The sequence below is a fragment of the Eretmochelys imbricata genome, chromosome 9 (assembly GCF_965152235.1).
Source record: "Eretmochelys imbricata isolate rEreImb1 chromosome 9, rEreImb1.hap1, whole genome shotgun sequence".
Taxonomy (NCBI): Eukaryota; Metazoa; Chordata; order Testudines; family Cheloniidae; genus Eretmochelys; species Eretmochelys imbricata.
In genome coordinates, this window is record NC_135580.1 from 22,130,797 (window position 1) to 22,144,839 (window position 14,043).

Genomic DNA, 14,043 nt, shown 5'->3' on the forward strand with positions numbered 1-14,043 from the left:
AAACTTTATAAATGTACTCTCTATGCCATTATCTAAGTCAGTTGTTCCCAAACTTGTTCCACCACTTGTTCCACCACAGTGGCCGCGGTTCACTGCTCCAAGCCAATGGGAGCTGCTTGAAGCAGCGGCTAGTATGTCCCTCGGCCCGCGCCGCCTCCAGCAGCTCCCATTGGCCTGGAGCAGCTTACCGTGGCCACTGGGAGCCGCGATCGGCTGAACCTGCAGACACGGCAGGTAAACAAACAGGTCCGGCCCGCCATGGCTTTCCCTGCACAAGCGGCGGAACAAGTTTGGGAACTACTGATCTAAATCATTGATGAAGATATTGAACAGAACCGGACCCAGATCTGACCCATGTGGGACCCCACTTGTTATGCCCTTCCAGCATGACTGTGAACAACTGATAACTACTCTCTGGGAACTGTTTTCCAACCAGTTATGCACCCACTTTATAGTAGCTCCATCTAGGTTATATTTCCCTAGTTTGTTTATGAGAAGGTCATGCAAGACAGTATCAAAAGCCTTACTAAAGTCAAGATATACCACATCTACTGCTTCCCCCGTATCCACAAGGCTTCCCCCCATATCCACAATGTCAAAGAAAGCTGTCGGGTTGGTTTGACATGCTTTGTTCTTGACTAATCCATGCTGACTGTTATTTATCACCTGATTATCTCCTAGGTGTTTGCAAATTGATTGCTTAATTATTTGCTCCATTATCTTTCCATGTACAGAAGTTAAGCTGACTGGTCTGTAATTCCCCAGGTTGTCATTATTTCCCCTTTTATAGATGGGCACTATATTTGCCCTTTTCCAGTCTTCTGGAATCTCTCCTGTCTTCATGACTTTTCAAAGATAAATGATAATGGCTCAGATATCTCCTCAGTCAGCAACTTGAGTATGCTAGGATGCATTTAATCAGGCCCTGATGATTTGAAGACATCTAACTTGTCTAAGTAATTTTTGACTTGTTGTTTCCCTATTTTAGGCTCTGATCCTACCTCATTTTCACTGGTATTCACTATGTGAGACGTCCAATTGCCACCAACCTTCTTGGTGAAAACCGAAAGAAAGAAGTCATTACAGCACCTCTGCCATTTCCACATTTTCTGTTATTGTTTTCCCCCCCTCATTGAGTAAGAGGCCTACTCTGTCCTTGGTCTTCCTCTTGCTTCTAATGTATTTGTAGAATGTTTTCTTGTTTCCTTTTAGGTCCCTAGCTAGTTTGATCTCGTTTTGTGCCTTGGTTTTTCTAATTTTGTCCTAACATACTTGTGTTATTTGTTTATATTCATCTTTTGTAATTTGACCAAGTTTCCATGTTTTGTTGGACTCTTTTTGAGTTTTAGATCATTGAAGATCCCCTGGTTAAGCCAGGGTGGTCTCTGGCAGTGGATTCTGGGAGATTTTGAGACTTAAGGGAACCTAGCTGTGAGTAAACGTGAAACTCCTGTAATCCCATAGGTAAAATCCCTGATTTTCCTAGAGTAGCAGGTGTGAATGCAAAAACACTTTTACGATGGCAGAATAGCTGTTGTACAGATGTAAACTGCAACATGTTTAAAATCAGTTACAAAAATCATAGCTGTAGTATAGACAGTCCTGTAGGTCTAAATCTTCCCTTTAGATGTTTAGGGGCAGCTCCCATGCAATTTATTGTGGGCCGTGTGCATCTGATGTCAAATTTATGTTTATTAGATTGATCATTGGACTTACTTTGAATCTGTATTGGTTTGCTCATGGATCCTATTACTCAGTTTCTTAGCTAATGAATTTCCTGAAGTCTATATATGACAAGTAATTGATTTTGTTATTATGTTCCCCTATATATGCTGTTCTTCTGTATTCCCAGGCACACTGTACTCCTTTTAGATAAACAAAAATATTTTAATATGGTCTATGACAGCAGACCACTTGGTACTTTCTGTAAGATTAACTCTAATCAACCCCATTACTTTCTAGATTTTAATAGGGACAAAATTGTATTGGTGGCATGTTTCAAGTTCTACAAACATGAAATAATAATTTTGATCTAGTTAACCACGAGTTAGGAATAAATGCACAAAACCCCACCTTCTAGCAGGCTAATAGTCAAGTATTAGCATATGAATGTTTGCAAAGGGAAAGACTGGAATTCAAAGTGGAAACAAAATTGTTTAAAAAGATTTAATCTTTGCTCACCAAGATCTCTCTGTCCATGCTGCTTTAATGAGTTTATGGTGTGCAAACAACCAAGCTTTCTTCCACAATGGGAAAATGTTGGAGCAGCACATTCCATCTTTGGCTTGGCTGGATATTGCACAGCATAAGACAGCCCCAGTACCTGGAGCCTTTGCTTTGCACCAGAGAGGTCCTTTTTCTCCCCCCCTTCTCTCGCCCCTGCAAAAGCACAGGCACGTAACTGGGAGAAAAGCCAGTTTCAGAGTCTTTAAAGGTAATTTGCTTACAATCCTGGGAATTATCACCTCAAGAACTTTCTTCAGTGGTGACTTTACACACAGAGGTAAGACTGATATAAGATGGTGCATTTAGGAAATATATCAGTCTCTAGGAGACTTATCAGGAGAATTTAAAAAATAATTTTCAAAGACATGACTGTCATCCAACTGTTGCTAAACAACTAGTTTCTAGTTCAATTAACAATCCTTGTTTCAAACTGCATTTTTTGGAGTAGATTCTATTTCACTAAATACAATTCTACTCATCTGCATCTGTCTCCAAAATTTTTTGATTTATAATTCAGGCAGTAGCTTTCCTTTAAATGTAAAGGATGATTTAAAATATAAAGTTTTATAGTTGATGGTTGTAGTTATTGTCTAAGATACTAGACAATTATAAATAATAAACAGTATATTCCATTGTTAAAGTCTGTATATTTATCTTGGTATTTTGATTACAAAACACATAAAATTTAGTCCCATTAGAATCTCTTAATAATAAAAAGAATACTTCAGATGTGATATTAAATGTGTAAAAATCTCACTTTGAGCTACAAAAACCAAAAGTAATATTTCATGACTCAAATTCCAATAAAGAACTGTATTTCACAATTGTCACAGTCCCACTACCTGTTAATAAATTTAACTGCCTTGAAATCAAGCTGCAAGTTTAAAAAAAACTTCTCAAATGTTTTTCCTATAACCCCAAATATTTAATGCATTAATACAGGTTGAAAACTTGCAGACTCAGTGTATTGGTAATAGAATATATATCCTTTAACTTATACTGTAGGTTGCCCATAGAGCCATCTGGAAAAGGAGCATAGTATATATATTGGCATCAAGCTTCTTGTCACTAACTCCAAACACTAATATATTCCCCTCAATATCTGCAATTCCACAAAACACGTTTCATCCACTCTGTTTTGAAACATTTCTTGGACCGAATGAATAGCAAAGAGTAAGTAACTGAATTTATCTTTCTTGTAGAGTATGAAATGTGGCTGGCAATTAACCTTCATTGTCCAGTTTTATCTGTTGTTCAGGACATTACAAACCTGGATGTCAGCCAGTTTACTCACTTACAGGTTTGATGCTGCTCCCAGGTCAATTGAAAAACTCCCATTGACTTGAATGGTGCTCGATCAAGTCCTGTATCAGCAACTTTTTATGCTTTCACTTGTTTACATTGTTCAGGTATCACTGATTAAGGCAAATTTGCAGTTCTGTACATGATTTCCGCCAGTACCAAAATGGAGTTTACTTATCTTCATAAGATAATTTCCTTTGACAAAAACAATGAGGAGTCCGGTGGCACCTTAAAGACTAACAGATTTATTTGTGCATAAGCTTTCGTGGGTAAAAAACTCATTTTTTCAGATGCATGGAGTGAAAATTATAGAAACAGGCATAGATATACTAGATATACTGGCACGTGAAGAGAAGGGAGTTACCTTACAAGTGGAGAACCAGTGTTAAGGCCAATTCAGTCAGGATGGATGTGGTCCACTCCCAATAACTGATGAAGAGATGTCAATACCAAGAGAGGGGAAAATTACTTTTGTAGTGAGCCAGCCACTCCCAGTCTCTATTCAAGCGCAAGTTAATGGTGTTGTTTGCAAATGAATTGTAGCTCTGTATGCATCCGATGAAGTGAGCTGTAGCTCACAAAAGCTTATGCTCAAATACAAATTTGTTGGTCTCTAAGGTGCCACAAGTACTCCTTTTCTTTTTGCGAATACAAACTAACATGGCTGCTACTCTGAAACCTGTAGCTCTGCAGTTTCTCTTTGAAGTCTGTGCCATTCATGTGCCAGTATATCTATGCCTGTATCTGTAATTTTCACTCCATGCATCTGAAGAAGTGGGTTTTTTACCCATGAAAGCTTATGCCCAAATAAAACTGTTTGTCTTTAAGGTGCCACCAGACTCCTCGTTGTTTTTGTGGATACAGACTAACACAGCTACCCCTCTGGTACTTTCCCTTGACAATTAGTTTTAAGTTTTCCATCCTCAAAATCTCTTTAACTAATTGATCTTGCAGTACAGCTGCGATCTTTTGTGGATTATGTACTATAGGATCTATAGTGGTATTCATTTTATATTAGGGAGTTACCTGAGGAATGCAAGATTAAATACATCATTGTATTCTTACTTCAGAATTTTAGGCCATCTGGATTAGCAGCTAAGTAGTACTAGATCTGGAAGCTTCCAACTGTTATTACCAAGTTAATGAAATCAATACAGTGTTGCTGTATTTACAGTGAGGCACTTTAAATATCTTGTATTCTTGTTGTGACTGTAATTTGCTGTATGTACCTTGCACATCGAGTGCTTCACCATGACCAGACACTTTCTGGATTGTATGCTTATGGGTGTTTCAAGATTTATTTCGTGGGTATTATAGTAGCTTGTGTAATAATGTTTAATTTACACTTAACCTGTTGATGCTTACCTCCAATAGTATTACCTGTGAACACTTGGTCTAGTTGGGCTGCTGCTGCTGAAACTGTTGCTACTGCTTGTCATATGGGAGTGATTCTCTCCACAAAAACACTATCTGTGTATTGTAAGGCTGCTCATCCAGTCCATGTATTCTTTTGGTTTGCACATTTCTGCGTAATTTCCTTTAATATTTGTGGGAAATCTGTCCTTTTACTGTCAATTCATCTGACTTGTAGGGAAAGTGGATTTTTAACACTGGATTGGAAGAATCACTTGAGAATATACAGTAAGAAATAGTCTGGCAGGGAGTGTGCTGGATGGCTTAATATGTCCTTTTATTTTCTAATGTCTATGATTCTAAGAAAAAAGTCAACACATAGAAGACCTGATGGATGTTTTATGTATGATTTTGTCATTTTCTAACAGCACTTTTAATGCCTAAATTCAAATAGAGACTTTGCATAATATTGTGGAGATCAACAGCACTTGGTTCCTGTCGTTTGCTCTCTGAAAGATCAACCAGAAAACCCTCTGTTTTTCAAAGTGTTTTTATTTATTTTTGTCTTTGTTACTGACTTATTTAAAGACTGAAAATGTTTGTCCAGTCCAATCTGTAAAATAAAGCATGAGAAAGCTGTGAATATGATTAAACACATTTCAGGCTTGTTATAACACAGACAACTTAAATTTTGCTGTTGTGGTTACCATGATGTTATCAGATGTCTCCACGTGTGTATTGCCTTCTAGGCAGTTCACAGTTAACTGGGTAAACATTTGTATCTGTGAGATTGCATATACATACTCATGTGATCAATCTATCCAAAGAATAAATTCCTTTTTGTACACAAGCATGCAATGAACTGCATTTATTTTCCTCCTTTGACCACCTCATTTGAACTCTGCCCACTAATCTATTTCTGCTGGAACTACATTTAATATTCCAAACCTTTGAGAAGCTGTCCAACAGTTTCTACTGCTATTTACTTTAAAAAAAAATCCCACAAAAAATTACACTTGCTGTATTCAGTTCTTGACCAGGGATAGTCTTAAAGTCTGGTGTCTTGTTGCTTCCTAATGCTAGAAATATATGCTATGCTCTACTGCTGGAATTTGTGATAGATACAGTATTGTTATCTGGCTCAGGTGGATTGTGGCATAACAGACTTTAAAATTATAACACCCTAATGCCCTCATGTAGAGGTCTTTAACACTTAATCTGATAAACCTGACATGCTGAGATCAGTACATGGAAGCTCAGGCAGCCTGTTGTTGCAGACAGGGGTAAATTCAAAATAGCGCCAGGACATGAAAAATTACCAAAAAAAAGAATTCCTAAAATAACTTTTCTTCGAGTGCTTAATCAAGTCCATTCTATTGTAAGTGTGGGTGCTCACCACATGCATTGGTCCTGGAAGTTTTTCCCTCAGTGGTATCCATAGGGGACCGGCTCTGGTGCTCTCTGGAGTGGCACACGTATGCACCAGTATAAGGGGCACTGCTGGCTTCCCTCTCTCTGTTCCTTGTTACCGCCAGTGACAATGCTGGAACATTTCCTTACCTTGGAATGCTTTCCTATCTCAACTGTGCTTAGTAGCAAATTTGTTGTATATAGTTGTTAAAAGTTGTTTAGTTAATAGTTCCCTTAGTGTTAAGTTGGAATTAGTTAGTTCTTCTTCGAGTGCTTGCTCATGTCCATTCCATATTAGGTGTGTGTTCTCGCCACATGCACCGGTGTCAGAAGTTTTTCCCTCAGTAGTATCCATAGAGGACCGGCTCTGGTGCCCTCTGGAGTGGCTCCTGCATGGCTCGATATAAGGGGTGCTGCTCGCTCCCCCAACCCTCAGTTCCTTCTTGCCACCAGTGATGGTGCTGGAACGTCTGCTGCTTCGGTTAGCACTGTTTGTTCTCTGTTCTTGCGAACTTTGAAAACCTGTAATATAGTTGTATATAGTTAGTAGTTTATCATTTACCCTTAGTAGTAGTTCTCAAAGTTTTCATTGTTCCCGAATGTGACCCTAGACTTTAAGCCCTGCGATCGCTGCAACGGCCTAGGCCCATCAGCGATGCACATTCCAGCTGCCTAAGGTGCTTAGGCAAAGGGCACATAAGTGACAAGTGCCGTATCTGCAAATCCTTTAAGCCTAGGATGAAGAAGGAGTGTGATATCCGTATAAAAGTGCTCCTAATGGAGTCAGCACTCACTCCAGCACCGGAGCAGCAGTCTGACTCCGCACCGAGTACCGCGGCCTCTGTGCCCAGTGCTCTGCCGGCACCATCCATGAGTCGACACCAGCCCCCCTCCACAGCTCTGGTCAAGAAGCCAAAAAAGACTGTGAGAGGAAGATCTCCTACCTCTCGTAAGGGAAAGGAGAGGGCTGGGGGCGAGCCACGACCTGTGCCTGGCAGCCCCCTTCAGAAAGTCGGGCCCCACCTCCAGTCAAGCAGTGCAGCCCATCCCATACTTTGCCTGCAGCTCTGGACAGCGGTGCAGACCCTGGACAGCTTCAGGTGCCGTCGACCCCCAAAGCCCTTCAAGCAGCTCAGGAGATCCTGATGCCGCCCAAACTGGCTCCAGCGGTACCCCGGCCTTGGGGAAAACCTGCTTTGGTACCTATGCGTGTATCTCCATCTCAGCAGCATTGTTCCCCCTCTAGACGGATGTCCCGCCATTGCTCGCCCGCCCGTCGCACCTCAGGACTAGAGAGGCAGGCTCAGCCTCTTGGTCTCAGCGAAAGGGGCACCGATCGAAGGACTCGAGGCATACCTCGCCAGCAGATTGGCTTAGACCCTCTGAGGCACGCACTAGTGCAGCACCACTCCCCGCTGCAGGGGTGCCCCACCTGCGCTTGCCTCATCAGTGCCACCAGCCCCCGGATGCGGGTCTGCTTACCTGCCAGAGGTCCCAGTGTCGGTCCCCGGACTCTAGGCAGTGTTCCTCGGAGTCCGGTGTTGATTGCCAGCGGTCTAGCGCAGACCTACAGAGGCGATCACCAGTCCCCAGAGCCCCAGTGCTGGGAGCGTCTGAGTCAGTCTCCCAATCCTAGGCACTGCTCCAGAGGGTTGAGACACCGGTCCCCAGAGCCCCATCACTGGTCTCCAGATTGCCGGTACGGATCACCACAAGCATATCAACGATCTCCGAGATGTCGATCCTCTTGCTCCCAGTCTATGGAGCGGCACCGCTCTCAAAGCCTGAGGTGTCGATCACCAGGGTACTGTCGCCAATCTGCCAAATGCCACCACCAGTCACTGGAGTCACAGCACCAAGAGCCATTGTCCTGGTACAGTCAAGTCCAGAGAAAACTGAGAGGGATCTAACCAAGCTAGATGAATTTGCAGCACGGTGTCAAATGCAGTTCAGTTCTGATAATTGCAAAGTAATGCACATTGGAGGGAAACATTTAATCTATTCATATACTGTACAGGAGTCTCAATTGTATCAGAAGAGGAAAGGTTTTTGGCATCAATATGGACAGCTAAATGAAGACCTTGGCTCAATGTACAGTTGTGATAGAAAACAACCCAAGCTGTTATGGTACTGGTCACCCTATTTCAAAAAGGATATTACAGAATTAGAGGGCATTTAGAGAAGGGTGACTGAAATGAACAGGGATGTGTGAAAATGAAAAGACTGGGATTGTTTATCTTAAAAAGGAAAAAATAAAAGGGGACAAGATAAAATAATGAATGTCTAGAGAAGGTAGATTGTGAGCTTCTATTCTCCCTATGTCAACTCAAGAACAAAGGGACATTACGTTAAATTAAAAGGTGGCAATTTCAAAACTGATGAAAGGAAATCCTTTTTCACAAAAAGGTAGCAAGATTGAAAAAGGGATTAGACATATCTGAATATCAAGAATATTCAGAGTTGTAGTAAATGCTCACCTAAATTTTTAAGAGATAGTAAACCTCATGCTTATATTTTTAAACTAATCTAGCAATTAGGGACTGTGAGGTTTCTTGTGCTTTCATCTGCGGTGCCTGGTGCTGGCCACTTGGAGACAAGATACTAGACTAGATGAGAATTCCTATGTTCCTATGAAATAAAGAGTATTTTAATTTTAATCAGTTTTTAAAACTGTGGAAGACAAGATGCTATGGTAATGGGCACCATGTATAAATAAGATATCTAATTTTCTAACTTAACTTTGTTTAGGCAAGTTCCATTTGATTTCAAAGATAGGAAGAGTGGAAAAAAGTGTAGAGGCTCACTGTGGAGCTGTACTTGCAGGAAGATGGAATTATGAGGGGACAGCGTTGGTTACAGGTAAGAGTTTTTCCTTAAAGAATTAAAGATGGAAATTAAAATAATAAAAAGGTCCTTAAGAGAGAGAGCATAATTTAAAGATATGAAGTTAATATACTACATAGCTTCAAAGAAGGGAATACACCACTTATGTATTGGGGCAGGGCTTGTGTACAGGGCCACTTACTGTGTGTCAAGCCAGGGCATAAATCTACAGCACTCTAGCCTGCCACACACTAAGTGGCTGTGTGGACCCTGCTGCCATGCACAAAAAGTGCCATAAATAGTGCACTTTGCTTTACTCCTATTTTTGTGGTGGTGGGGTCCACACATCCACTTAGTGTGTGGGAGGCTGGTGCACTGTAGATTCATACCCCAGCTTGCTATGCACTGAATCGCCTTATGGACACACACCTAATAATATTATTAAACAATTCAATTTATTAAATGTAAGTAACTACTTCCTCTGAGGGATAAATCCAGTTGAATTTGTATAGAGGCAACTTTGAGGTGAATCCTTGACATTTATTTAGAAGCTGCAGATTGAAATTTCATAAACTTAATTGCAGTTACACCAAATTTGGACAGATAAAACTGAATCTATGAGTCTACAGACAAGAGACCCAGCATTAAATACATAAGAAAAAGAGCAATGATCCAAGAATGGGGCCACTACATTGTTGATTTTAATAAATTTAACTGAATTAATTAATACATTTAAAAATAAGAACAGTGATTTACAGTTAAGGTAATGTTCTTTTGGTTAATGGATAGTTATGCAGGGATAACTCATCAAAACCAGTTAAAAATAATGAATTCTGATGGTATTTTTTATGCATAAGACAATCAGAAGAAATTATTGAAAAATGTAAAATATTTTAATATTCAGATGTTTAAATGTAATTTTTTTGTACTTTTAGACTTTTTTGTTTAATTATTTTTTACTTATGAAATTAGATAAACAGCACTGTTATTGGCTGTCTTACATTCTAGGTAGTTACTATATTATATACTAAACATTTAATGTGTGTGCACACAAATGCATACATTAGTGACCACTCTAGTAAAGATTGCCTATGTGTTTCCACTTTAAACCCATCTTGAGTTACTCAGCTTTTTGAGACGTTTCACGTTTTGGGACTGACATTTTTCAGATCTTAGACTCCGCTCATATTGAATCTCTCTGTTTTTAGTAATATAAGCAAAAATAGTTCACCTGTTTTTGAGTAGAAAGAAAGTTACAATAAATAAAAATTCCTCTTTTCCCCACCCCCAAAAAAATCACTCCAGTGCTCAAACAAAAAGGAAGAAGAAGAAGAATGTTCTTGTAACTGTTTCTGGATAGTTCAAACGCCAAATCTGTTGTAAGTAGAAAAGCAAAATTTGGCAGATAAATAGACCTCATGGAGGAGAAGTGACTTTGTGTTCTGGTGATAATTTATTTTCAACTATCTGAATTAGAAGACTTTGCAAATAGAACTCTGCTGTACATTTTTAATTATGATAGCACTTTAAAGTAACACTTGGCATGAAGGTAGGCTGCAGTGTGTGTATACAGACTTTGCTTCATAGTGAATATGTATATAGTGAAGGTGCACATTGAATGAGGAAATGCTCCAAAAGGCTCAGACTCCCTACTTTAAGATTTTTGGGAATTTGCAATTTAATTATGGAAATCAAGCTTTCAGAGTTGAGAGTTCCTACAAACTTTATCCTCAAATTTCACCATTCACCAAATATAAATCACCAGTTTAACCTCTAAGGCCTGATACTACTGTCTTTCTATCTACCACAACTTAAGGATATCAGGTCTGGGTTACTAAACTGTAAACAAATGAGCAGTACCAGTAATGATGAATAGGGGATGTGGAGCGAGGGGAGAGTTGGGTAATTATTGACTCTCCCTTCCCAGAAGCAGTGTCAGGCAAGATGACCACAGGACTCTAGGTGAACGAGAAGCTGTGATGACAGCAGCAGAAAAGCAGTTTAAGTATGTTTTCCATAAGACACATTCTTTCTAATTAGCAATTTAAATAAATGAATAAATAAATAGAATTAACGTTAAGTGTACCTAAATTTATAACTGTCATATATATTAATTTTTTTGAATTTTGAAAGAAACGGGATGACTTTCTGTTGTTTACAGTTGGTGAAGATGGACAAATAAAAATCTGGTCTAAAAGTGGAATGCTAAGATCCACTTTAGCACAGCAAGGTAAGTTAATTGATTTCCTTAAAGCTTGATTTTACATGTTCAATTTTAGCTATATATAATATATTCTAGTGCCTTTCCCTAAATCTGGCAGTAGTTGCTTAGATCAGGATATTAGGGCTTGACTCAATTTCCATTAAAATCAAAGGGAATTTTTCTGTTGACTTCAGCAGAAGTTAGATCAGGTAGTATTCTTTCAGAGGCAAGCCTTCTTTGAAAGCCTATCGCATCTGAAAACTGTAGGCTTTTGGTTGGCAAGTGCTGATTCTAGGTTTGCATATGGATCCTGTTCCAAAACATTTTTCAGAGAATATATCAGCTACAAAAGTTGTCAAATAAAATTATAACAGTAGGTCAATGAATGAAGTTTGAAATGTTTATCTTTAAGAATTGGTCATTTAAAAAAAATCAAAATATATTAATATTTTCTGACATAAAATCTACTTTAATTAAGTGAATTGAAAACTTGCAACTTGAATAATATTTGCATGTCCTCAAATGAAAAACATTAATATTCTTTCACCGAGTGCATCATTGACATGCATAGAATCTTCGTCACCACTGCTCACTATAACACTCTCTGTATCTGCTGGGCCAGGACCCAGCTTCGTTTTCAGTATCTATGCCTCTTTCAGGACGCAGTATATGGTCAAGGTATGTACCAGTACTGTCAACTGTTCCTTTGGTACCGAAGGCACCACTGGGTTGAGCCGTGGATGACACTGGACATATGGTAGTCCCATCGGGAGTGGCCCCACTGCCACCATGAAGCTATTTGAAGAGATCCTCACAGTCGAGCTCAGAGGCATCTTCCCCATCTTGCTCTTGCTCTCGAAGGTCATCGAGACACAGCAGGAATCATAGTTGGTACCGGGAAAGTACCGTTCCTGCAGTAGAGACAGGGGACCAAGGCCTAATTCTTTCTGGCTGCCGATGCCATATCCTTACCTGCAGTGGCCTCTATGGAATCCCTGGGAAGTCCCTCAACAAATTCCCAGTCATCTGCTCACTCTAGGGCAAGATTACCTGTACCTCCAGTAGGATTCCCATTGGAATCACCAGTCCTGCAGCAACCAACAGAGGGGGCTTCCTCTGCAATAGGGTATTCTGAATCTTTAGGTTGGTCAGATGTTATTCCTCAAGACATTCCACTGGTCCCAACTAGATCTTCCTCCTCATCAACGGATGATGCAGCAATACTCCAGTCCTCATCTCCGGTACCAGAAGATTTCAGGTCATATCAGGATCTGTTCAGATGTATGGTGTCAGCCTTAGGTGTTCAGACCCAGTTTGTATAGGAAAACACAAATAAATTGTAGAATATCCTCCAGCCATCACCTCCTTGGAGAGTTTCACTCCCTATAAATGAAGCAATACTAGAGCCTGCTAAATCCCTATGGAATGCCCTGGCTTCATTAACACCCACAGAAAAGCACACTGACAAAATATACTGTGTGCCATGCAGGGCTTCCAATATTTTTTCTCTCATTCGGCTCCAAATTCCCTGGTTGTGACAGTAGCAAATGAGCGAGTGAGGCAGGGAAGATATAAATCTACACCTAAAGAAAGAATCTAAAAGGTTAGATTTCATGGGGAGAAAGATCTATTTGACTTCTTGCAGATGTGTATTTCAAACCAGCAAGCTCTGTTATTGAAATAGGATTTTGTGAACTGGGATGCTATGTTCAATTTTTGGACAAGTTTCCAGAATCCTTAAGGGAGGAGGTCAAGGACTTTGATATGAAAGGCTGTTCAGTGGCCAAAACATCCTTACATCTGCCTTGGATACAGTGGATGCTTTGTCTAGGCTCATGGCCTCAGCTGTAACAATTAGAAGAATCTCATGGTTATAAAACTCTAGTGTAGCTCCTGAGATCCAACAACGCATTGAAGGCTTGCCATTTCATGGTCGCCTGCTGTTTTCAGAGACAATTAATGACACAGTTCGAGCTGACAGAGTCTTTTAGTGACTCCCACGCCACCTTTTGCTCATTGGGGATTTATACTCAGGCCACAAAGAGATGGCATTTTGAGAACCAACAGAAACAACAATATTGTCCTCAGTAATATTTCCATCAGTCCTCCTACCCTATGAGGCAGCAAGATTTCCCTAGAAAGGGACACAAATCACAGAGGAGGAAACCTTCTGAGTCTAGCTTTAGTCAAATGGCCCCTCCTTCTCTTCTGGCTTTTTGGGACCACATCTGGGGGACAGTGATTCATATTCTCCTTCACAGTACCACTGCAATGTATTACAGGAACAAGCAGGGGGGTGCCTGCTCCAACCCGCTTTTTCAGGAAGCAATAAAGTTTTGTCATCTCTCCATTGAGGAAGATATGCCCACAGTGGCTCACTTGTCAGGCTCTCAGAACCAACTGGCTGATCACCTCAATCAAACACGGGTGGTCTCTGAAGAACAATGTACTGAGGTCCATTTTCTGGAAATGGGGTACCCTTCTATAGACTTGTTTGTGACAAAAGACAACAGGAAATGTCATCAGTTCTGTTCTCGAGCAAGATTAACCCCAGAGTCTCTTACCAACACCTTCCATCTGAATTGTGAAGGGAACATGATACATGCTTTTCCCCTCTGATCCCTCAAGCTCAAATTGGATCACACCGGACTGATTCTGAGTGCACCAGCATAGTCGAGGCACTTTTGATTTTCTGACCTTCTCTCTCTATCGGCTCGACCTCCCCA

General features: G+C 40.3%; 1 protein-coding gene across 3 annotated transcripts in view; it reads left to right on the forward strand.

Moving 5' to 3' along the window:
- IFT80 (intraflagellar transport 80) overlaps positions 1-14,043 on the forward strand; it is a 149,597-nt gene that overhangs the window by 32,427 nt on the left and 103,127 nt on the right. For all 3 annotated transcript variants that reach the window (XM_077826670.1, XM_077826668.1, XM_077826669.1), the window contains exons 4-5: positions 9,040-9,150; positions 11,276-11,344. In XM_077826670.1, the coding sequence (XP_077682796.1) occupies positions 9,040-9,150; positions 11,276-11,344 (180 nt within the window). The remainder of the gene's footprint in view (positions 1-9,039; positions 9,151-11,275; positions 11,345-14,043) is intronic.